The sequence below is a fragment of the Cetorhinus maximus genome, chromosome 1, assembly GCF_964194155.1.
Source record: "Cetorhinus maximus chromosome 1, sCetMax3.hap1.1, whole genome shotgun sequence".
NCBI classification, from domain to species: domain Eukaryota; kingdom Metazoa; phylum Chordata; class Chondrichthyes; order Lamniformes; family Cetorhinidae; genus Cetorhinus; species Cetorhinus maximus.
The window spans coordinates 2,142,756-2,169,100 of NC_135879.1; the positions used below are offsets into that span (position 1 = coordinate 2,142,756).

At 42.5% G+C, this 26,345-nt stretch overlaps 1 protein-coding gene across 3 annotated transcripts in view; it reads left to right on the forward strand.

Annotated features, from left to right (window-relative positions):
• The window catches only part of LOC144694479 (protein phosphatase 3 catalytic subunit alpha), a 324,803-nt gene that overhangs the window by 186,249 nt on the left and 112,209 nt on the right, over positions 1-26,345 (forward strand). For all 3 annotated transcript variants that reach the window (XM_078564995.1, XM_078565086.1, XM_078565169.1), the window contains 3 exons: positions 3,158-3,282; positions 7,715-7,826; positions 18,995-19,140. In XM_078564995.1, coding sequence (XP_078421121.1) covers positions 3,158-3,282; positions 7,715-7,826; positions 18,995-19,140 — 383 coding nt within the window. The remainder of the gene's footprint in view (positions 1-3,157; positions 3,283-7,714; positions 7,827-18,994; positions 19,141-26,345) is intronic.

The window sequence follows — 26,345 nt, forward strand, 5'->3', positions numbered from 1 at the left end:
CTTATTGCTATAGCGCACTGCTTAAATAGCTTTTATATTCCAGTGGTATTCACAGGAAAAATAGCGCTGGCCAGTTGGGATACTGGAAAATTTTAATTGGCCACAAGTAGAATTTAAAAAATACTTATAAATTCATTGAGGTTTCTTCAAAAATGTATCTTAGTTGGTAAAGCACAAAAAAGGATTATAAAAGCTAAACACATTAGTACAAATATGCCAAGTATATAGTTACTAATGTGCTTAATAACTTAGTAACTCTTAATAACTTACTAACTCTATCTATTTACCTCCCACTCACCGCCTCCCTCCCGCTTGCCACCTCCCCCATTTGCCGACCTCCCCACTCGCCACGTTCCCGACCCTCCTGCTCGCTGCCTCTCCTGTTTGCCACCTTGCTGACCCTCCCACTCGCCACCTTGCTGACTCTGCAACTCGCCGACCCACCCACTCACAGCTTCCCTCCCTCTCTCGGACCCTCACTGTGAACTCAGGAAAAGGCAGCGAGGAAGGGATCGAGAGCGGCTGCGAGTGGGAGGGTTGATGAGCAGGAGGGTCAGCAAGTGGGAGAGGCGCGGTGAGGGAGAAGGTCAGCGAGTGGGAGAGGCGCGGTGAGGGAGAAGGTTGGTGATGGGGAAGGTCAGTGAGTGGGCCGCAGGAAAGACATGCAGGCTGCAAACAGCCTGTGGGCCACATCGTTGCTGGAGATGTTTGCTATAGTGTGCTGTTTAAATTAGAATCTGTAGACTGTTTGCTGTCGTGTGTTTAAGCAGACTGTTTGCTGAGTAAGTAAACATTGTTTCCTTGAGTCCTGCTGTAAATGCTGCTCCATCTCCAGCTCATTAGTTGAAAAGGTGTCGATAAGCACACTGATAAATGCTGTTTGAATGGGGAATCAAGGCCCTACCTTACCACTGGAACAAGAAGTCAAGTTTGGGCCTAATACCTGATGTGTGACCCACAAGTTTAGTAACAATGTGAACAAAAATCCCTCTCAGCTCCGTCAAAACTTGTACAAGAGTCTTACTTCCGCTAGTTCTACCAGCGCGATCTGAGTGAAATCACTGAACCCGTGCAAAAAGCGCATGAAAACTTGGGCAGGATTTATATTGAACTGCAACTGAGTTTTGGGCAATCGTTAAACACTGGTTAACAAAAAAAAAATCACTTCGCATGAACTAGTCCTGCCCACAAAACTGGTCACACCTCTTCAAAATAATGAGCACTGTGAGTTTCAGTAGTTCTGCCTGTTCAAGAATGGCTCTTCCAGTTGCATTTTCTTATTCGCACAGGCACTTGGTGTGTTTTGGAAGTTTTTATAATAAAAATTCTTAATTTGCAAAGAAGCTTATCTAGTGAGATCCAATTGAACTACTAAATAGCTCAGTAGAGATTTTATTAAGTGTTTTCCAGTGATTTTTAATCAGGTTACTCATAGGCGGAGAGCAGAACACCCTTATTAAAAATGCTTATTTTGAATGATGAGCCAATTTTCAGCTGAATTAATAAAACTGCACCAGGTTATCACTTCTTAAATACATCAAGGAAAGAAAATTATCGGGGAGATGGTGGCGTAGTGGTAATGTCACTGGCCTAGTCATTCAGAGACCCAGGCTAATGCCCTGGGGACATGGGTTCAAATCCCACCACGGCAGCTGTTGTAATAAATCTGGAATATAAAGCTAGTCTCAGTAATGGTGACCATTGATTGTTGTAAAAACCCATCTAATATGTCTTTATTTAGGGAAGGGAATCTGCCGTCTTTGCCTGGCCTAGCCTACATGTGACTCCAGACCCACACTGATATGGTTAACTCTTAGCTGCCCTCTGCAGTGGCCTAGCAAGCCACTCAGTTCAAAGGCAGTTAGGGATGGTCTTGCCAGCGACACCCACATCCCATGAAAGAGTGAAGGACAAAAATAATTTGCTTCTATTCTGTTTCCAGTTGCTCTGGTTGATGGAAAACTTGGATTACTCAAAAAATGCAAATGGATTACTCAAAAAATTTAGCAGAAAATTGAACTGTGATAAAACCAGCTCAACGTCTTGTTTGTGCCCAAAATGGAGCTTTACCTGGCCACCCTCCTTCTCCTTCAGGTACTGTGCTCAAAGAGGGTGTTGGCCACCTTTAACTTCCATTGGATTGGTCCTTGATTCCACTTGGCAAAGTACTGCAGTGGTTGCTGTTGCCTCCTGCAGTATGGCTGACCAGAAACTCTCCCACTCTTACCGCCTGACATCAGGAGTATTGGAAAGATTTACAGGCTGATAATCAACCTGTTTGGCCATGTTATGAATGCACCTTCTGTGGCCAACAAGTCCTGAAATGGGATTTGAACCTGAAGCTTCTGACCCAGAGATAGGGAAGCCACCAGCACAAGATTTCTGGTCTACCTGGTACCATTGGAAAATTGAATGTGCAGTACTTTGAAATGCTTCCGAGGCACAATAAGATTTTATGTAAAGACAAGTTTTATCTGTCATTACTCATTCTTCCCTTTGCACTTAAAAAAATCTAATTCCTTATGGTGGCCATAATTATTGGCAGATGTCATCCGTTTGTGTGAGGCTGATTATTAATAGATCCTTACTGTATCAGTCATCCTGTATTTTTGAAGAACTACTGTACTGTGGTTAGAACTGAATGTACAGTTAATTGTATTTATGCATGTAAATGAAAGACTGGTGTTTCTATAGCACCTCAGGGTGTCCTAAGACACTTTACAGCTAGTGAAATACTTTTTGATGTGTAGTCACTGTTGTAGATTTGGGGACATTAGGAACTGTATCATGGTTTGTACTGTACTGTCAGATTCTAAACGTTATCTAATGAAGAATGGAGCTCCTGCTAGTCTCAAAAATCTGTCCTCTATAATACTTAGTGGCAGGTATATCTACCATCAATCCCTCGGGGTATATACTTGAGCTGTTTGGGGTACAGTACCCTAGAGATCCCATGATCTGCCAACATCGCGTAGCATTAAGCAAAGATGAGGACAATTCCACATTTCTAATTGTTTTGAGTCAACTAGTTACCAACTTATGAAATAACTTTATCTGATTTTTGTGCACAAATAATATTGCTGAGCAGGGAAGCTTTTTTCCGATTGCATGAGGAGGTAGAACCAAGAACCTAAATCTTTCTGTTCATCTCTTTCAGTTTGTGGTGATATCCATGGTCAGTTCTTCGATCTGATGAAGCTGTTTGAAGTTGGTGGATCTCCAGCATCGACTCGCTACCTCTTCCTTGGCGACTATGTGGACAGAGGTTATTTCAGCATTGAAGTGAGTGCAAGGGATTGTATTCCATGGGCAGAGGGAGACAGGTGCAGAGGAGACGAGGCTGATAATCTCCCAACTCCATCCCCATCTCAGTTTATCTGCTGAGGCTTCATCCATGCCTTTTTAGCTCCAGACTCGAGTATTCCCATACTCTGCTGGGTGGCCTCCAGTCTTGCACCCTCTATAAACTCAAACTCAACCAAACCTCTGCAACCCTTATCTGAACTCACGCCATTACCCATTCATCCAGCACACTGGTGCTCTCTGACCTACGTTGACTTCTGGTCTGACAACACCTCAATTTATAAGTTCTCATCCTTGTTTTCAACTCCCTCCATGGCCTTGTCCCTCCCTATATCTGACGTCTCCTCAAGCCCCACAGCCCTTTGAAAAATCTCCAAATCTGGCCTCTTGCACATCCCCAATTTTAATCACTCCACCATTGGTGGCCGTGTCTTCAGCTGTCTGGGCCCTAAGCTCTGGAATTCCCTCCCTAAACCTCTCCACCTCTCTTTCCTTGCTTAAGTTGCTCCTTAAAACCTGCCTCTTTGACCAGGAATTTAGTCACCTGTCCTATTATCTCCTTAATGTGGCTCGGTGTCAAATTTGCTTTGAATAATGCCCCTGTGAAGCACCTTGAGATGTTTTGCTATGTTGCAGGCATGGTGCAAGTTATTGTTGATAGGGTTAGAATAAGTTGTATTCTATAATAATGCTGGAGTGCAAAACTGAACAAGTATTGCCCTTCTCAGGTGTGTTTTTGTGCTCTATGTTCTCACTCCCACCCTTGCTGATTGATGTTGGCTCTAAGTTCTTTTTTCTAACATCTGCCTCTGACAATTCCATCCTTGCTTTCACCCACGATTGACAGTCAGCCTTTCAACCACCAAGCGACCCACACTCAGCAATTCCCCCAACCTTCCACCGTTCCCCTCTCCCATTAAGACATGCCTTTTAAATGTCACCACTTTTTCTAAGCTTTTGCTCATCTCTTCTAAAGTCTCCTTTTTTTCCCCAAGTTCATTTTTTTCATACTTCAATGAAACATCCGGGGATGTTTTTCTACATTATGGCCGCTGTTTAGATTGTGGTAGTTCCTTTGTCCTATCCTCTCTGTGTTGTCTTTGAGTTGCAGTGGACAAAATCCTTTTATATACAGCCTCTTTCAAACCTCAGGACGTCGCAAAGTGCGTTAGCGTCAACAAAGTTCTTTTAGAAGTGTACTTGGTGTTGTAAAGTAGAAAATACAGCAGCCAATTTGCACACAATCAGACCCCACAAATAGCAAATTAATAATGAATACATCATCTGTTTTACTGATACTGGTTGAAAGATAAATATTGTACAGGATAAGTTCCCTGCTCCTCTGAAATAACATTACAGGGTCAATATTTTATTCCTCAATTAACATCACTAAAAGCTGATTACCTGGCCATTACCTCATTGCTGTTTGTGGGAGCTTACTATGCACAAATTTATTGTGATGTTACCTACCAGTGAGTACATTTCAAAGAATCTCCAGCATCTACTCACTACCTCTTCCTTGGCGACTATGTGGACAGAGGTTATTTCAGCATTGGAGTGAGTGTGATGGATTGTATTCCATGGGGAGAACGAGATAGGTGCAGAGGAGACGAGGCTGATAATTCCCGTTCCACCCCCATCTTAGAATACACTTTAGGTTCATTACAGTGCAGAAGGAGGCCATTTGGCCCATTGTATCTATACCGCCTCTCCGTATCAGCAATTCACTTTGTTGTCAGTAAAGCACTTTGGGATGTCTTGAGGTTGTGAAAGGTGCTAAATAAATGCAAGTATCTTTGATTTAGGGGAATGATGTGATTCTGAAGCACTTTGGAACATCAGTTCAGTATCACAATAGTTAACATCTCGAGCTTTGCTCGATAGATGCTCACTGCACAATGTCTGATGTCATTAAACTTTCAAGCATGAATCTTATGGGATCTCCTGGTTACTATATTTTAAAAATAATAGAATTTTACAAGAGCTTTTTTTTAATTGCCCCTTATATTAAAAAAAGTTTTGTTTATGCAGCAGTGGATGACATTACTGGCAGAAGGATAGTAACCGTCTTCAAAGATTATTAAACCTGACACTGGGGAGCTTAATTAAAATACACAGTTGATACTTGAAGCATTCCACATTAAGAACCATCTTTCTCGAGATGCTAATGCACACTAATGGGCTCCGTAGAAACCTCCAGCCAGTAATCCCACTGATAGTGCTTGTACTGTACTCTCAAACACAAATAGACAATAGCAATAGGATTGTTCCTCCTCATTTAATAACTTACCAGAGGAGGGGGTGAGCATCCCTCTGAGTTACATCTGGGGGTTTGGGCAGAGTCCCTCTGATTAGCGTGTAGTGGGTGGTAGGGGAGGTCCTCTGATTTACTAGGTGAGGGAGGGGAAAGTTCTTGAGTTTCGACAGTATCTCAAAAACCAAGTGAATGTAGACAATTAAGATTATTTCTGTCCCTGTTGTGATTTGAAAACAAGCTTTCATGGATAAGATTGGGGTGACTGATGTATTGGACTCGGCCCAAGACCGTGTGGGAACTAAAATTAATATGCGCATTAGAAATTGAGTTCACTTGAAGCCCCTCATTTAATGACTTCTTGCTCATTTGAGCAACCTTCATCTAGTCAGGCTAATTACTTCTCTCTAGTCTGAGACTCTGGGTTTTGCCTGCTCAGAAACCACTCTTCAAGGCGTATTTTTCTGTCTAATTAAGATACTGAAGGGTAGGGTCAATAGGAATCTAAGATATCTTCATGAAATGTGAAATGCTATCATGCCCTGCTTACTCAATGAGTCTCTTTATATATAATTAAAAGCGCTGCATCCAGTACATGTATGTAGTTTATTGCCTTTAAACATGTCACACTTCCAAAGCATCACATCTGGGGATGTTGCATCTTGTTGTGTGATATTCAGGCAGAATACAGATAGTGATTAATCGGGTCAGATCAGGTCAGCTCTATAAATCACCAAACATCCAGATTGTACATTGATGCATCTGTCAACCAATATGTTGGACGTGATGGGTCTTACAGCAAATAGAATCTATTTACTCAGCATATTTCTGCAACTTGTCGACAGAGTGTCTTTACTCAGCAACAGTCTATTCAAACAGCACACTAGAACAGTCTGCAGAGTCTATTTATGCAGCACACTAGAGCAGTCTGCAGAGTCTATTTAAACAGCACACTAGAGCAGTCTGCAGAGTCTATTTATACAGCACACTAGAACAGTCTGCAGAGTCTATTTATGCAGCACACTAGAGCAGTCTGCAGAGTTTATTTAAACAACACACTAGAACAGTCTGCAGAGTCTATTTTAAACAGCGCACTAGAACAAATGAGCTACAGAGTCTACTTAAACAGCACACTCAAATAAACAGTATACTGAATCTATTTAAAAAGTGTCTCTTTGAATTACAGCAAAAATGAAAACACCTGATCATAACTACAGGAGATGCAGGATTATCTCTTTGACAAAGTGCATTGAGTGGAGGATAGTTACAAATACAAGTTATATGTGTGTGTAAAATCAATTGCAGTTAGTTACACAGTGCTGTCCCCAGGCATGATTAATAGGGGAATTATCCAATCATCTCCATTTGGGTCAGGAATAGTGATGTCACAATGTGCAGCCAGTATCTATTTGACGAAATTGAAATCAGATTAAATCAATTGTTTGTGCCACAGACACTCCATGATAAATTTGTACTGGAAACAATCCCCCTAGACGTTCCATCACTTCCATTTGATTTAATTTTGCCAAGGTGAGAGAAGGAATGTGATTAATTCCTACCCCTGCAGTAATCTGTTTTATGAAAGAGTAAAGAATTTGAGCAGTTGCTCCTCTGCAGTCAAATGAACCTTCTTCATGAAAAGCTAATAATTTGAAAAACCAGCTCATAGAATCAACTCAAATGGGGAAAGTGTATGAATTGTAATTGAAACAATCATTTTGAAACAGCAGCATGTTGAAAAACCCTACCGCTCGCATTTATATAGTGACTTTAACTAGTGAAACACCCCAGCCTACTTCACAGGAGCGTTATTAGGCAAAGTTGGGCAGCGAGTTGCATATGGCGATGTTACAGACCGCTGACCAAAGACTTAGTCAAAGCGGTAGATTTGGTTGTGGTGCCCAGGGACATTTGCCTTGATATTTTTCTGATCCTGTTGGGTGACAGTATATCACTCCAATAGGTTTTCCAAAAAAACAGTTTGCAATTGTGCCCTAAGATTTACATGAAAAAGCAACCCGCACTGGAGTACAATGAGATAAGCGGATCTTTGGCCATATTTTCCTGTTGTGAGCTAAGTTGACTCTGCTCAGTAATACGTACAATCTCTTCAATGATATTATCTGTAATTCACTTATTTTCTCTCTTACCTTTCAGTGTGTGTTATACCTTTGGGCCTTGAAAATCTTATATCCAAAAACGTTGTTTTTACTCCGTGGAAACCATGAATGTCGGCATTTGACGGAATATTTCACTTTTAAGCAGGAATGTGAGTATGAATTGTACCTCATGAATTACCTGATGGGTAAAGAATGCTTCTGCAGTGACCCAAGATTAATGATCAGAATCAGTGTCGATAGGGTAAACTTTTCTAAATCACTGGTTAGGCCTCAGCTGCGGTTTTGTGTCCAATTTTGGGCACCACACTTCAGAGAAGATGTCAAGACCTTGGAGGGGGAGCGGAGATTTACCAGAAATGGTTCCAGGGATCAGGGGCTTCAGTTCATGTGGAGAGAGACTGGAGAAGCTGGGACTGTTCTCCTTATAGCAGAGAAGGTTAAGGGGAGATTTGATAGGGGTGTTCAAAACTGAGGGGTTTTAATTAGTAAGGAAAAACTGTTTCCACTGGTTGGAGTTTTGGTAACCAAGGCACACAAATTTAAGGCAATGGACAAAAAAGGGCAGAGGGGGAGATGAGAATTCATTTTTTTTTTACACAGCGAGTTGTTGTGATCTGGAATGTGCTGCCTGTGAGGGCGGTGGAAGCAGGTTCAGTAGTAACTTTCAGAAGAAAATTAGATAAATATTTGAAGGAGAAACATTTGCAGAGCTACAGGGAAAGCAGGGATGTGGAACCGGTTGGATATCTTTTTCAAAACACAGGCACAGACACAATGGACTCAATGCTGCCCTAACATGCTGTGTGTTTCTGTAACATGCTAATGCCGTACAGTGCACAAAAAAAGTCTTAAAAGCACAGTTTGAAGTAACTGGTGGTGTCCCCACAAAACCTCTTCTAAAGCCTTGTTTTAGTTTTGGAGGTTATGTGATGCGTTGCATTTTAAAACCACGGCTGCCAGATTTTTGAATACCTCAGCTTCAGTCTGTTAAGTTTGAAACCGTGCATCTGTTTTCGAGTGTAACTGACACAAAAGATGTGAGAAAGGACAGCGGCGTTGGCCCACATGTGATAAAAACTTAATTCGTGGCAAAGAAATAAGGAAAAAAATCTGTCAGGTTGTTGACACTGGAAAATGCTGTCTCCCTGTGAGTGTGAAGTGCTTCATAACGCCCTGTCAGAGATGAAGGCGTCAACATCACTTTGGCTTCCAACAAATTGGCTTTGGCTCCTGTGCTCAAGGATTGTCATCATATAGAAAGGTGCTCGAGAACTACCTTATTTACCAGAAAGAATGTGATAGTGTGGTAACTTGCCATAGTTTCCATGTTGTAGTTATGAAGAACGTTCACAGTGGTACGTAGTTTGCTTGGCTTCCTCCTGCAAGTTAGAACGTCTAAGCTGCCTGCAGGAGCCTTGTGGTGAGTATTCGTCGTTCTGCTGCCAAGTCACATTCTCAAAAAACTAAGTTGAAATTTGCTTGCAGCTACAGTCTCATTCATCTTCCAAATCTTCACTGATCAGCAATAGTGCCAATTCAACTTTGTCATTTTTATAAAACCCCCTGGGTAACAATTATTGCATTGGAATCTGAATAGGTTTGCTGCTAAAAACAACGAGTTGCAATTATATAGCACCTTTGGTGTAGCTTGCTACCGAGCCACAATAGAAAACATCTTAAAGGAGGGGAAAGAATGGTGGAGGTTTAGGGAGGGAATTCCAAAGGTTAGGAATTAGATAGTTGAAGGTACGGCAACCAATGGGGGATGGGAAGGAACTTGGAGGTGCTCGAGGGCAGAATTGGAGATACGCAGAGACCTTAGAAGGTTGTAGGGTTAGAGGAGGTTTAAAATGGAAAACACCAGAATGCATTATACTGAAAGCGAATGGTTGTCTTCAACAAAATTAGAAAGCTTGACAAAATGTTTTGACCGGGAAGTTCGTCTTTTAGCCCCTCCTCATTATAAATATTCATGATGTGTGGATTAAAATAACTTTCAATAAATAGGCGCATGCATCAGACCCAAAGTTATCTAAAATATTTCCATCAAAATCGGCAGATGTCTCTAGTTAAAGTCATTGACCTTTTATAGGCTCACTTGGGACTATGTTTTCATCTGTGAGTAAACTTCTAATAAAAAATTAATGCAACTAAACAAGCGAGTGAAAGGAATAGGGAACAGAAATTCCCATTTTCATTCAAAACTTTTCCCTCCCATGTTTGAATGCTAGCCCCAAAATAAATGATTTTTTGTGCCTCGTGGTGGTCAGTCCTGTTAAATCTCACGACACAGTGAGGATAATGCTAAATGACTGCAACAGGACAGAGATAGGCTAGTAGAATAGGCTGACAAGTAGCAGATGAAATTGAATACAGAGAAATGTGCAGTGAAGCATTTTGGCAGAAGGGATAGGAAGCATACACAGACCTAATACAGATCTACAACGTGTTCAGGGTCAAAGGATCTGGGGATGCATGTGCATCTATCTTTGAAGGTGGCAGGACATGTTGAGAGAGTGGTTAGCAAAGCATATGGGACCTTGGACTTCATAAATAGAGGCAGGAAGTTATGCTGAAACTTCTATAAAGCTCTGGTTGGGCCCCAACTAGAGCATTGCATCCAGCCCTGGTCATGACACTTTAGGAAGGATGTGAGGGTCCTGAAGGGGAGACAGGAAGGGACAGAGTGTACAAACATTAAAAAAAGCAGCAAATAGGGCCAAAAGGGGAAAAAATGGTAGAAAGGCTAAATTAATGGCTCTTTACTTAAATGCACATAGAATTCAGAACAAAATAAATGCATTAACAGCACAAATAGAGGTTAATGGGTATGATCTTATAGCCATTACGGAGACATGGTTACAAGGAGATCAAAGCTGGGAACTTAATATTCACAGAATCACACAGTGCAGAAGAGGCCCTTCGGCCCATCGAGTCTGCACCGACACGTGAGAAACACCTGACCTATCTACCTAATCCTATTTACCAGCACTTGGTCCATAGCCTTGAATGTTATGACGTGCCAAGTGCTCATCCAGGTACTTTTTAAAGGATGTGAGGCAACCCGCCTCCACCACCCTCCCAGGCAGTGCATTCCAGACCGTCACCACCCAATGGGTAAAAACATTTTTCCTCACATCCCCCCCTAAACCTCCTGCCCCTCACCTTGAACTTATGTCCCCTTGTGACTGACCCTTCAACTAAGGGGAACAGCTGGAAAGGAGTTTAGCAGAAAAGATGGTTGATGACCATTGGCAGACATTTAAGAAAATAGTTCATGACTCTCAACAAAGATATATCCCAGTGAGGAAGAAAGATTCAAGGAAGGGGATAAAGCAGCCATGGTTAACCAAGGAAGTTAAGGACAGTATGAAATTGAAAGAAAAAACATGTAATATGGCAGAGATTAGTGGTAAACCAGAGGATTGGGAAAGTTTTAAAAACCAACAAAAGATGCCAAAAAAAGGGAGAAAATAAACTTTGAGAGTAAACTAGCAAGTAATATAAAAACAGACAGTAAGAGCTTCTTTAAATATATGAAAAGGAAGAGAGAGGCTAAAGTGAACATAGGCCCCTTAGAGAATGAGGCTGGGGAAATAATAATGGGGAACCAGGAAATGGCAGAGGAGTTGAATAAATACTTTGCTTCAATCTTCACGAAAGAAGACACTAATAGCATTCCAAAAATACTAAATAATCAAGGGGGAAATAGTGGGGGTTGGAAATAAATACAATAACTATCACGAGAGAAAAAGTACTAGAGAAACTAATGGGACTAAAGGCCGATAAGTACCCTGGACCTGATGGGTTGCATCCTGAGGATATTAAAGGAAGTAGCTACAGAGATAGCAGATGCACTGGTAGTAATCTTCCAAGAATCCCTAGATTCTGGAAAAGTTCCAGAGGATTGGAGAATGGCCAATGTAACACCCTTATTCAAAAAGGGAGGAAGACAAAAACAGGTAATTTTTGGCCAGTTAACTTAACATCTGACATTGGAAAAATGTTGGAGTCTATTATAAAGGATGTAATAGCAGAGCATTTAGAAATGCATAATATAATCAAGCAGAGTCAGCATGGCTTCATGAAGGGGAAATCATGCCTGACAAATCTATTAGAATTCTTTGAGGAGGTAACAAGCAGGATAGATAAAGGGGAACCAATAGATGTAATATATTTGGATTTCTAAAAGGCGTCCGATAAGGTACCGCACATAAGGCTACTTAATAAGATATGAGCCCATGGCGTTGGGAGTAGTTTATTAGCATGGATAGAGGATTGGCTAATTTATAGGAGAGAGAGAGAGAGTTAGGATAAGGGGGGCATTTTTGGGATGGCAACCTGTAACTAGTGGAGTGCCACAGGGATCAGTGCAGGGGCCTCAGTTATTTACAATATATATTAATGACTTCGATGAGGGAAGTGAATGTACTATCGCCAAGTTGTGGATGACACAAAGATAGGTGGGAAGGCAAGTGGTGAGGATGACACAAAGAGTCTACAAAGGGATATAGGTAGGTTAAGTGAGTGGGCAAAACTTGGCAGATGGATTATAATGTGGGAAAGTGTGAGATTATGCAGTTTGGCAGGAAGAATAGAGGTGCTGAATATTATTTAAATGGAGAAAGACTGCAGAAGGCTGCAGCACAGAGGGATTTGGGAGTCCTTGTGCATGAATCCCAAAAAACTAACATGCAAGTTCAGAAGGTAATAGGGAAGGCAAATGGAATGTTGACCTTTATTTCAAAGGGCATGGAGTATAAAAATAGAGAAGTCTTGCTAAAACTGTACAAGGCACTAGTTAGACCACACCTAGAATACTGTGAACAATTTTGGTCCCCTTATCTATGGAAAGATATACTGGCATTGGAGGCAGTCCAGAGAAGGTTCACTAGGTTGATCCTGGGGATGGAGGGATTTTCTTATGAGGAGAGGTTGAATAGGTTGGGCCTGTGCTCATTGGAGTTTAGAAGAATGAGAGGTGACCTTATTAAAATATATAAGATTCTTGGGGGGGCTTGACTGGGTAGATGCTGAGAGATTGTTTCTCCTTATGGAAGAGTCTAGGGCTAAAGGGCATAATCTCAGAGTAAGGGGGCACCCATTTAAAACAGAGATGAACAGGAATTTCTTCTCTCAGGGGGTAGTGAATCTGTGGAATTCTTTACCGCAGAAGGCTGGATCGTTAAGTATATTCAAGGCTGAGATAATTAGATTTTTAATCAGTAAGGGAATCAAAGATTATGGAGAAAAGGCAGGAAAGTGGAGTTGAGGATTATCAGATCTGGCATGATCTCATTGAATGGTGGAGCAGACTCAATGGGCTGAATGGCCTGCTTCTGCTCCTACGTCTTATGGTCTTATAGGTTTAATAGAATGGTTCCAGGGAGGGGCGGATTTTAGCCACAAGGTTAGGTTGGAGAATCTGGGGTTTTTCTCCACGGCACAAAGGAGATTTGATAGATGTGTACACGATTATGACAGGTTTAGATAAGGCAGACAAGGCAAAATTCTTCCCATTTGCTGAAGGTAGAAGGACCATGGGACACAGATTTAAGATTTTGTGCAAGATATGCAAGGGGAATGTGAGTCATTATGACCTAGAACTTGCTGCCCATGAATGTGGTGGGAACAGAGACGATCAGTGATTTCAAAAGGAAATTGAATGGGCCACTTGAAGGAAATAAATGTTCAGGGCTAGGGGATAGAGTGAAGTTGGGACTGACTGGATTGCTTCAAGGAGAGCCAGCATAGACCCGATGGGCCAAATGGCCTCCTTCAGCACTGTAAATTACTCTAGGACGTTACTTTGAGACTGAGCCGGGGAGTTCTCGCTGAAGACCTGGCCAATGTTTGTCCCTCAACCAGTAACATTTAAAAAAGTGATCTGGTCATTATCATATTGCTGTTTGTGGGGGTTTGCTGTGCACTGGCTGCAGCATTTCCTACATTACAACTGTGGCCACATGGTGGGACAGACAATAATCATTGCTGCTTATTACATAATACCACAAGAGCTTGAAATGTGTATTTTCACAGTGTGAGAGAAAGCTTTAGCTCAGCAATAAGGCTGTGACTCAAGTTTTGTTGTCAGCTCCAAAAATGATCTGTGAGGACCAGTAACAGTGTGGCCAGTGCCAGTGAAGGGCATTCCTGCCCCAGCTTTTATCTCATGTGGTCCTTTCCGGGCATTCTAAGAAGGTAGGGCATGAGTCGTTGTCTGTACAATTATAGGAGCATAGTAACGAGAACAGGCCATTCAGCCCCTTGAGACTGTTCTGCCATTCAGTGAGATCATGGCCGATCTGTGATCTAACTCCATGTACCTGACTTGGCCACATGTCCATTAGTATCTTTGGCTAACAAAAATCTATTGATCTCAGAGATAATCTTGATAACTAACCCACCATCAATTGCCATTTATGGATCATCAGAGAGAATTTGACAAAGTGTTTCCCCATTTCACTTTGAAGTGTCTGGCTCTGCTCTTTATGCCTCAACCCTGGACTCCCCAGCAAGTGGAAATTCCTCTTTCTAGCCTATCATTCTAGTAACCCTATGCTGCACTCCCTCCAAGGCCAAAATATCCTTTGTTACGATTCTTGGCCAGAATCCAGATTGTGGAGGGAAATCCGGTTAGGGACCAATAATGTTTTTTAACGTAGATTGAGTTTCAAGACTCTTGCTCAGTGAATAAAGCCACAAGATTCCAGACAAAAATAAACTTTACTACACAAGTTCTGAAAGAGAAAACGATCTACAATATCTATCTTATATTCTAACATCTGTGTGAATTAACAAATCAACTGTTTGTAACCCCCCCTATTTAAGAAGGGAGTGAGGCAAAAGACGGGAAATTACAGGCCGATTAGCCTGACTTCGGTTGTTGGTAAGATTTTAGAGTCCATTATTAAGGATGAGATTTCAGAATACTTGGAAGTGCATGATAAAATAGGGCAAAGTCAGCATGGTTTCATCAAGCGGAGGTCATGCCTGACAAATCTGTTAGAATTCTTTGAGGAGGTAATTAGCAGGTTAGACAAAGGAGAGCCAATGGATGTTATCTACTTGGACTTCCAGAAGGCCTTTGACAAGGTGCCGCACAGGAGGCTGCTCAGTAAGATAAGAGCCCATGGTGTTAGAGGCAAGGTACTAGCATGGATAGAAGATTGGCTTTCTGGCAGGAGGCAGAGAGTGGGGATAAGGGGGTCCTTCTCAGGATGGCGGCCGGTGACTAGTGGAGTTCCGCAGGGGTCAATGTTGGGACCACAACTTTTCACTTTATACATTAATGATCTAGATGAAGGAACTGAGGGCATTCTGGCTAAGTTTGCAGATGATACAAAGATAGGTGGTGGGACAGGTAGTATTGAGGAGGCGGGGAGGCTGCAGAAGGATTTGGACAGGTTAGGAGAATGGGCAAAGAAGTGGCAGATGGAATACAACGTGGGGAAGTGTGAGGTCATGCACTTTGGTAGGAAGAATAGAGGCATAGACTATTTTCTAAATGGGGAGAGAATTCAGAAATCTGGAATGCAAAGGCACTTGGGAGTCCAAGTCCAGGATTCTCTTAAGGTTAACTTGCAGGTTGAGTCAGTAGTTAGGAAGGCAAATGTGATGTTGGCATTTATTTCGAGAGGACTAGAATATAAAAGCAGGGATGTGCTGCTGAGGCCTTATAAGGCTCTGGTCAGACCACATTTAGAATATTGTGAGCAATTTTGGGCCCCGTATTTCAGGAAGGATGTGCTGGCCCTGGAGAGGGTCCAGAGGAGGTTCATGAGAATGATCCCAGGAATGAAAGGCTTAACATATGAGGAACGTTTGAGGACTCTGGGTCTATACTCGATGGAGTTTAGAAGGATGAGTGGGGGGATCTGATTGAAACTTACAGAATACTGAAAGGCCTGGATAGAATGGATGTGGGGAAGATGTTTCCATTAGTAGGAGAGACTGGGACCCAAGGGCACAGCCTCAGAGTAAAGGGAAGACCTTTTAGAACAGAGATGAGGAGAAACTTCTTTAGTCAGAGAGTGGTGAATCTATGGAATTCATTGCCACAGAAGGCTGTGGAGGCCAGGTCATTGAGTGTATTTAAGACCGAGATAGATAGGTTCTTGATTGGTAAGGGGATCAAAGGTTATGGGGAGAAGGCGAGAGAATGGGGTTGAGAAACTTACCATCCATGATTGAATGGCGGAGCAGACTCGATGGGCCGAATGGCCTAATTTCTGCTCCTATGTCTTACGGTCTTATACCACACTACACATTAATTAACAGATGAGACCAAACCCGATTCCATGGATTTCTCAACAACCCACCCAGATGTTTGTCACATTGTGAAGCAACTAATATCACTGAAACTTCTTTCTCACGAGGGTTTCCCGTCTTCTCCTATGAAATCTCATCTTGGAATTCTCTCCAAAAATCGCTTCCTCTCAGTCGGCTTCAACAATGACCCACCTCGCAGGGTTTCAATCTCGCTTTCCGAGATTCCTTTCTGCCTGGATTTCCAAGTACACGCAAGTGTCCTCTGTCAAGCACAGTTTCAGATCTTCAGCCGTGTCAAGCAGAACACTACTGCTCCAAGGAGGTACCATTGCCCCAACACCTCACAGCACGGAGTCGCCAGTCTTCAGCCGCCTCCTTGGATCTCCAGGGCTTTTCTCCTGCCCAATTCACTAAAAGTCTGCTCCCTGCATCTCTTTCTTTAACTTGCAGGCTTTTTCTCTGCTCCTTTCTTTTAACTTAATGGGATCTATTTCTGTCCCCTGTCTTTGTCCCTCACCTGGGACTTATGTTTGGGACCTTTCCCTTCCCCCCTTCCTGGTTTGGGACCTCTCCCTGTCTCCCTCCCATGTCCTGCTTGTTGGGACGCTCACTCAACAGTGACGCTCTGTACCAGGTCACCTGACCTGGGTTTTCACGCTGTTCTTCTTCCCTTCTGCGTGGATGTGCAGGTTGGTCCTGGACCTGAATAAGGTGCAAAAGCTACAACCGTGCATGTGCGTCCAGTTTGTGCCCGGCGCATGCGCGAATGGTCCGAGGATTGTCAGGAATCCGAGTTCCCAGCCTGCGAGTTCAGCAAGGTAAGCATAGGTTTCATCACACTGACTCCAGGTGTGGTGTCCAGAACTGCTCACTGTCTCCAAGTGTGGTCTAACCAAGGCTTTGTATAGCTGACACATGGCTTCTATTCCTCAAGCTATAAAGGCCAACATTCCATTAGCCTTTTTGATTCTTTTTGTACCTGTCCATGGCATTTTAATGATCTATGTGAATGGAGCCCCAAAGTCTCCACTGTTTCTAGTTCTAGTTGGAAAGTACCCCTGTATATGCGTGTGGTGATACTGATTTAACTTATGGTGTACATCATGATCTAGTATGATGCTGATCAGCTGGTCTATGCAACCCTACAATCTCCCTGGGACCTGAACCTTTTGAAAAGCTCCTTCCCTATGACCTGTATCACTTATCATCAATGTTTCCCTGTACTCACTGACCTGCATTTTGTTCTGGCCCCACAGAAATCTTGAATTTAAAATTCTCATTCTTTGTCTTCAAGTCCCTCCATGGCCTCACTCCCCCCAACTCTGTAACCTCCTCCAGCCCCACAACCCTCAGACCTCTGCGGCGCTCCCATACTGACCTTTTGTGCATGCCCGATTTTAATTACGCCACAATTGGAGGCCATGAACTCCGGAATTCCCTCCTTAAATCTCTCTGCCTTACTTTCCTCTTTTAAAATGCTTCTTAAAACCTACCTCTCTGATCAATTTTTGGCCACCTGTCCTAACCTTTTGTGGCTTGATATCAAATTTTGTCTAATGCGCCTGTGAAGCACCTTGCAGTGTTTTACAATGTTAAAGGTGTTATATAAATATATGTTGTTGTCCATTATCATTAATCACCAGCTGTTAATTGCTACCTTTGTCCTTACACATAAGAGTAATGTGAAATAACAGCTGGCTTGTGTGCTAACTTTAATTACTTCACTTTTAAGCATTTATTTTCATTTATATCTTTACCAACCTCCACTTCACATAATTTTCTATTGAAGTGCTTTAGATCTCTAGAAAATTTTGCCTTGTCTTGGGAAAGAGCACCTCGACATCAATCTTGGGCATGTCCTGATGCTGAGTGACTCAGGCAGTGACCGAGCTCATTACTTTTTGAAAATGCCATAGGTCTGAGGGCTGCCATTGATCTGCCTTCTTGATGAGTGTGTGCTGAACAGGAAAAAAGTATCATTCATCCAGCGAAGCCAGAAAATTTCTACTTACTGATATCTTTAATTAGCCAGAAGAGATAAAACCTATCCCGGTTTCACAAGCAAAATTTATGTCCCTTGAAATAATCTGGCAGTCTCTCCATGTGTCGAGTTTTCAAATTTGTTTGACTGTTTAATTTTGGGTAGATTTTAGATTAGTTTATATTATGTTCATGCTCCACAAGAGCCTCCTCCCACCCCTCTTCCTCTCACTCTACCAGCATATCCTTCTATTCCTCTCTCCCTCGTGTTTATCCAGTCTCTTATTAAAATGTTTCTGTGTTATTTTCCTCAACCACTGCCTGTAGTATCAAGTTCCACATTCTCACCACACTCCGGGTAAATTCTCCTGAATTGCCTATTGGATTTATTAGTCTTATCTTACATTTATGATCTCTAGTTTTTAGCCCCCAAAAGTGGAAACATCATCACTACATGTACCCTATCAAACACCTTCATAATTTTATAGACCTCTATCAGGTACTCCTTAACCTTCTGTTTTCCAGAGGAAAGAGTTCCAGCCTGTTCAATCTTTCCTCGTGGTTATAACCACTCCGTTCTAGTATCATCGTTGTAAATCTTTCTTGCTCCTCCTCCAGTGCCCCTATATCCTTTTCTAATATGAAGACCAGATCTGTGAAGAGTGACCGAGTCTTCACGAGGTCATTATTGGTTGTGATGGGGGCCGGGTAGTGCTCAAGGACCTGTCTGCGGGCAGAGCGCACATACCAGACCATTGGTTACGATGTTCATCCTTCGAGACGAAAATAACTGTGTCCGTCACCTGGGTGTTAACACAGCCAGTCATCGAGACAAAGGCCATGCCTTTTTCAGTGACGAATGGATAAACATTTTCAGCAGAGAAAGTTGCAGCTCTGTGGGGCAAGAAACAAGGCAGTGGGATTATATTTCAACTCCTGCAAGGAATTGGCACAGATGTGCCTGGCTATATTTCCGTGGTTCCATTAGAATTGATGATGTTTATCTTGGCGCAGCTGTAGTTTGGAAAGTATAACTCTTAATCTGATATCTGTTTCTGTCCAATAGGTAAAATTAAATATTCAGAACGAATATATGATGCGTGCATGGATGCTTTCGACTGCCTCCCATTGGCTGCCCTGATGAACCAACAGTTCCTGTGTGTACATGGTGGACTCTCTCCTGAGGTTAACACCTTAGATGATATTAAGAAAGTAAGTGTAACCATCCCTGTAAATAACCATCAGGTTAGTTTTGTCACTTTGGCTGCTTGTTTTAAATATCATCATTTTGACTTCCTTAAAGTGGTTGCTGCAATATCCTATAAATATAGTCAAATTCCTAATGAACCTGATGCACTCAAAAAATTAAGACTAAGCTTTCAAAGCACTCAAGTGGCAACATGTGTGTTACAAAAATTTTCAGTAACAATAACTCTTTGTGTATTAAACATTAACTCTTTACTGAAAGCAGTAACTCTAATTCAGCTGTTTTTGAAGTCATAGCCTGCTTCTGGCTTTGAACCATGTAACCGTAGTGGGATTTAATTCTATCTGGAAAGAGGTCAGTTGCCTCCAGGACAATCCATGGGTCAGTCATGATGATCAAGGCATCTCCTTAGCTAACAGGAACAGTTGTCTATAATCGGGGTTAAATCATGTTGGCTGCAACCATGGGTATAGTCATCATGTTCCATCCCCTCTCTCAAATCAAAAGGCCAACCCCCAACATTTGGTGCTTTACCAATCCCTGAAGTGCTTCCCCTTTTAACTTTGCTGAGAATTGCTAATACTTTTGCATTAGAAAGAAAGACTTGCATTTCTGTAGTGCCTTTCACAGCCTCAGGATGTCCCGAAGCACTTCACAAGTTGGTGAAGCACTTTCGAAGTCTAGTCACTGTTGTAATGTAGGAAACGCAGCAGCAAATTTGCACGTAGCAAGATCCTACAAACAGCCATGCAATAATGACCAGATTATCTGTTTTAGTGACATTGATTGAAGGATATATATTAACTGGAACACCAGGGAGGACTGCCCTGCTCTAACTTGAAATAGTGGCCATCGAATCTTTTGCATCCAACTGAGAAGGCAGAAGGTCGCCTCAGTTTAACATCTCATCTGAAAGATGGGACCTCCAACAATGCTGTACTCCCTCGGTGCAGCACCAGAAGTGTAGCCTATATTTTGTGCTCAAGCCTTTGGAGTGGGACTTGAACTCAGAACCTTCTGACTGCGAGCAAGTGAGAGTGCTCCTCGTTGGGCCATAGCTATGAGGTTGCAGTGTCACACAGAAGTGGTGCTTGAAACTGAGGGTGCCCCATGGCAAATTAAGGACTTTCACCCTTCTTCTCCTAACATTACAATTTGGACTTTCCTTAATGGATTACAGCTGCTGCCAAAACAAAATTCCTGTATCATCCCAGACCTGGTCAGCCAAATACTCCACCTTCCATATATGTTGAAGGAGAGAGCATAGAATATGCTAAGCCCATACCTTGGTAGCAGCCCCTCTCAAAGGCCACCATTGATGAGGAGATCTAACGCTGGATCAGCTGTGCCAGCTCAGCCTTCTACAAACTACGGCAGTGAGTGTTTGACAATAAAGACCTCCGCAAGTCAATAAAAGTCCTCGCGTACAGAGCAGTTGCTGTCACCACGCTCTTATATGGCAGTGAGACCTGGACTGTGTATCAGCGACACAGGAGAGCACTAGAGAAATTCCACCAGCAATGTTTCCACAGCATCCTCCAGATTCAATGGGAGGACCATGAAACAAACACTAGTGTCCTTCTTAAAGCCAGCTCCACAAGCATTCAGGCTAAATTCCTGAAAAATCTACTTCGATGGACTGGACACTGTGTCTGGATGGTCACAAAATGTCTCCCCAGCCAGATCCTGTTTTCTCAACTCTCAAATGGCCAAAGTTCCAGGGGAGGACAAAGAAACACTTCAAAGACACTCTGAAGCTCTCCCTGAAGCACGGCAGCATTGACATTAATGACTGGGAGGAGATCGGTACCAGTCATTCAAAATGGCGACAACTTGTCCATTAAGCTGCATCACACTTTGAGTCCAAAAGTCCTAACGATGAGGCAGAGCAGCAGCAGAGAAGGAAAGTAAAAGAAACAAATCCTGCACTCCTGATCCCACATCCTGCCCCACGTGGCCAAAGATCTGTGGGTCGAGAATTGACCTGTTCAGTCACATCAAGGCCCAGGGCAGAAACCCATGATGCTGAGTAGATGTCACCCTCAAATTGAAGGACAGCCTCGATTACATAGATTATTGGTTAGCTGAGATATGTATATTGGGAAGGATTTCGATCACAAAGTTAGCTAACGACAGATGTGGTTGCAGTAAGGATTTCATTATTGGCTTGGGTTCGGAAGGTGAACAACAATGAGGATTCTGGCTCCTGATCCAGGAGATGTGGACAGGGACAAGTCTGGGCCAACTGTTTTGCACTCCTCCTGACTTCTCACCCAAATATCCAGGGCCTCTTCCATGGAGGAGACCTGTGTTGTGGTGTCATCCTGCAGGGAAGGCACGACTTTGAGAAGTCTTTTCTCTTTATTTCTTCATGGGATGTGGGTGTCACTGGCAAGGCCAACATTTGTTGCCAATCCCTAATTGTCCTTGAACTGAGTGCCTTGCTCGGCGTTTCAGAGGGCACTTAAGAGTCAAACACATTGCTGTGGTCTGGAGTCACATGTACGCCAGACCAGGTAAGGACGGCAGATTTTTTAAAAAATTTGTTCGTGGGATGTGGGCATCGCTGGCTATGCCAGCATTTATTGCCCATCCATAATTTCCCTTAGAGGGCATTTACGAGTCTGAAGTCACATGTCAGTCAGCCAGACCAGGTAAGGACATTACATAGGAACATAGGAACTAGGAGCAGGAGTAGGCAATTCAACCCCTTGAACCTGCCCCACCATTCAATACGATCATGGCTGATCTCATTTCGGCCTCAACTCCAATTTCCTGCCCTCTCCCCATAACCTTTCAACCCGTTACTAATTAAAAATCTGCCTATCTCCTCCTTAAATGTATTCAGCGTCCCAGCATCCACTGCACTCTGAGATAGTGAATTCCACAGATTCACGACCCTTTGAGAAAAGTAATTCCTCCTCATCTCTGATTTAAATCTACCACCCCTTAGCCTAAAACTATGGCCTCTCGTTCTAGAATGCCCCACAAGGGGAAACATCTGCTCCACGTCTACTTTGTCTATCCCCTTTAGCATCTTATATACCTCAATTAGATCTCCTCTCATCCTTCTAAACTCTAGCGAGAATAGGCCTAAACTGCTCAATCTCTCCTCATAAGACAAGCCCCGCATCTCTGGAATCAATCTAGTGAACCTCCTCTGAACCGCCTCCAGTGCAACTACATCCTTCCTCAAGTAAGGTGAACAAAACTGTGCACAGTACCCCAGGTGTGGTCTCACCAAAGCTTTGTACAGCTGCAATAACACTTCCCTATTTTTATACTCTATTCCTTTAGCAATAAATGCCAAAATTCCATTTGCCTTCCTTATTACCTGCATACGAGCTTTCAGTGAACCAGATGGGTTTTTATGACAATCGGCAATGGTTTCATTAGACTTTTAATTCCACATTTTTATTGAATTCAAATTTCACCATTAGCCATGGTGGGATTTGAACCCAGATCCCCAGAACATTAGCCTGGGTCTCCGGATGGCACCATTTCCCCTCGAATAGCAAGGTGAAAGGTAGGGGGAAAAGCCGGCTGCACGAACTGTGCTGTGAAATGCTGGGCAGTCAGCATTGTAAGTTTGGTCTCTGACTCCACATTGTAAAATAGTGTTACCGGTAGACACAGAGCCGCTCTGCTTTCGTATCCTAGGAGATGTAGTGAGAAGAGAAATAGATACACTATGTTGCTGAAAAAAGACATTTTTTTTGTCGAAACGCTCATCAGGACAGTTTGCAAGAAAATGCCAATGTCAGAGGAATCAACACATTTATGCTGTACTTTATAAATATGTTGTTTCCCGTGACATTGGTGCTTTCTGGCAAAGTGTCCTGATGAGTGCACGATGAAAAGCTTCAACAAAAATGTCTCTTTTTTTCCCAGCGGTACTGGAGTTCTGTACTACTGTATGTTTCTAATCCACAAAGAGAATGCTAGAAGATTGGATTGACAATGCTTATGGACGAGCATGCAACGCAGGAGTGCTGTAGACATGAGACACTACAGAAAAAAGCAACAACATGCATTGAAATAGTGCCTTTGGCACAGGAAAATGTCACAAGGTACTTCATGGAAGTACAATCAGACAAAAACAGACACTCAACCAAAGGAAATGAGACTAGGAGGAGCAGCCAAGAGAGAGGTCACAGAGGTTTTGAGGAGGATCTTGAATTAGTAGGGTGAGGTAGAGAGGTTTAGGGAGGGTCCCCTTATCTAAGGAAAGATATACTGGCATTGGAGGCAGTCCAGAGAAGGTTCACTAGGTTGATCCTGGGTATGGAGGGATTTTCTTATGAGGAGAGGTTGAGTAGGTTGGGCCTGTGCTCATTGGATTTTAGAAGAATGAGAGGCGACCTTATTGAAACATATAAGATTCTTAGAGGGCTTGACAGGGTAGATGCTGAGAGGTTGTTTCCTCTTGTGGGAGAGTCTAGGACCAGAGGGCATAATCTCAGAGTAAGGGGTCGCCCATTTAAAACAGAGATGAGGAGGAATTTCTTCTCCCAGAGGGTAGTGAATCTGTGGAATTCTTTACCGCAGAGGGCTGTAGATGCTGGGTCGTTAAATATATTCAAGGCTGAGATAGACAGATTTTTAATCAGTAAGGGAATCAAGGGTTATGAGGGTAAAGCAGGAAAGTGGAGTTGAGGATTATCAGATCAGCCATGATCTCATTGAATGCTGGAGCAGACTCAATGGGCCAAATGGCCTACTTCTGCTCCTATGTCTTATGGGTCCTTTTCACAGGTAAATGAGCCACATAAAGACAAAAATAAAGAAGTGCTTGGTTTGTAGTGCTACTTATTTTTTCCCAAATGTTTTTTGGAAAGTATTCTGTAGGCGCCAAATGGGTGCAGTGCACCAGTACTTCAGTAGGATGTGGGTTTCTGTTTGTAATGCTCGTGTGGTATCCCAGTTAGAGCTACACTGTGAAGAGGTGGCAGTGATCAAAGTACTTCTCTCAATAGCAGGATAATTGCACAAGTTGATGTGGGCTGCTTTCAAATTGGGTCAGAAGCCCAACTTGAAAAAAATTACAATTTTTTTTAAAAAGCATTAGGTCAGAGAGTTTGGGCTAAAGTTAGAGATCACAGTTTGCTGCGTGCCTAGTATGATGCTAAGAAACTAAAGTCCAGAAACAACTTCATCATGTAAGACACTGTCAACATTTAGAAGTATCAACGATTTAAAAAATACAAGCACTAGGGGTTGGGTGAGCATTAGCTTTTGTTTTAGCAATTGATCATCGTAGAAATCTTGGGAGAGGCTAAATCAGAGAGAGAGAGCAAAAGGAAAAGATTAGTTAAGGTGCTGAGGAGTGTAATAAAATGTGGTGACATAAAAGGGAAAAACTAGGTGCATTTTTAAAAATTCATCCGTGGGATGTGGGCATTTATGGCCCATCCCTAATTTCCCTTGAGAAGGTGGTGGTGAGCTGCCAACATGAACCGAACATACATATGACCATGGAGCAGGATGAGGCCACTCAGCCCCTCGAGCCTGCTCCGCCATTCAATAAGATCGTGGCTGATCTGATTGTAACCTCAGTCCCACATTCCTGCCCACCCCCGATAACCTTTCACCCCCTTGTTAATCAAGAATCTGTCTAGCTCTGCCTTAAAAATATTCAGACTCTGCTTCCAACGCCTTGTAAGAAAGAGAGTTCCAAAGACTCTCAACCCTCTGAGAGAAAACATTTCACCTCATCTCTGTTTTAAGTGGGCGACCCCTTATTTTTAAACAGCGACCCCCCTAGTTCTAGATTTATCCAACAAGAGGAAACATCCTCTCCACATCCACCCTGTCAAGACCCCTCAGGATCTTATACTTTTCAACCAAGTCGCCTCTTAATTTTCTAAATGCCAGTGGATACAAGCCTAACCTGTCCAGCCTTTCCTCATAAGGCAACCCGCCCATTCCTGGTATTAGTCTGGTAAACCTTCCCCGAACTGCTTCCAAAGCATTTACATCCTTCCTTAAATAAGGTGACCAATACTGTGCACAATACTTCAGATGTCGTCCATGCACATTTATTTTGAAATACTAAAAAAGCAGTAGAGTTAGCACTCTGGTTTCTGATTTTTGCATTTGCTGGAAGGGTATCTGTCACATCAAAAAAATTTTGGAACATGCCTAAAATAGTTATTCTAAATAACATTGGTAATTGTTTCTCATAATGAACAACAACAGTTATGCCAAAGATGATAGGAGCAGGGAAGACTACAACATTCCCTGTGACTGGTCCCTGTTCAGACCTCAAGGAGCTCCCTCCCTACCCCTTCTCAACTTATTTATTTTTGTGATATTCTGCATGTACAGTTAACCCACTGTAAAATAAACGGAAGCTTTTGTTGCTGTGCCTGTTAATTTTATTTTCTTATTTGTTGGGATGGTGATAAGTTTTTGTCAGACTTTCAATCTGCAAAATTATCAATATTTATGAGTTTGCTTTACTTTAATATTTATTGAAGTTCTTTAATGTGACAGACCAAATGAATTATTTAATGTCTGCAGCAAGTTAACTGCATCGGTAACTTACCTAAGCCGTTTCTTTTTGCACCTGATGTACTGCAATAAAAGACTGTGGATTCTTGGAGTTACACTGATTAAAGAAAAGATGAATTACTTACTTTATGCATTAAAGTTCAGTTTAATAAAAGATGCAATGTGTTCTTGCATTAACCATACCCAATGCACACAGAATTTGACAGGAACAAAATTAATTAGGCCTTGTTATTTGGAGTATGCGCAGCCAGTGTGTGTACTTCAGACTGGTTGGGACTATAGTGATTTGTGATTTTTGTGTAATTCTGCAAAGCTGCCAATTTCCCTGTGCTGTCATATTTGACTCCTATTTAAAATCTTTAATTCTTCCAAATGTGGTTATGAATTGCTACTGTAAATAACAGACATTCCTGATGAGAAAGGTTAATGCAAAGCTTGTTTCTGTGAAGCACCATGTAATGTGCCGCTCAGTTTGCGGAAGTACAACATCAGGCATCCAGGTACACTTAGCGATTGATGAAAGAAAGCTCAGGGCTAGCAGTTTCTATTGAGGTGTTGGCAGGTGTCTGAAAGCATTTGAGTCTGGCTTTTAAACAGGTTAAAGAGTTAATGGCTGTCATCAGATGTCAGAGATGAATTTGCTAGTTCAGAAGTAGATGTCATACCAGCATTTGGTTTGCACGAGTTAAAGCAGATA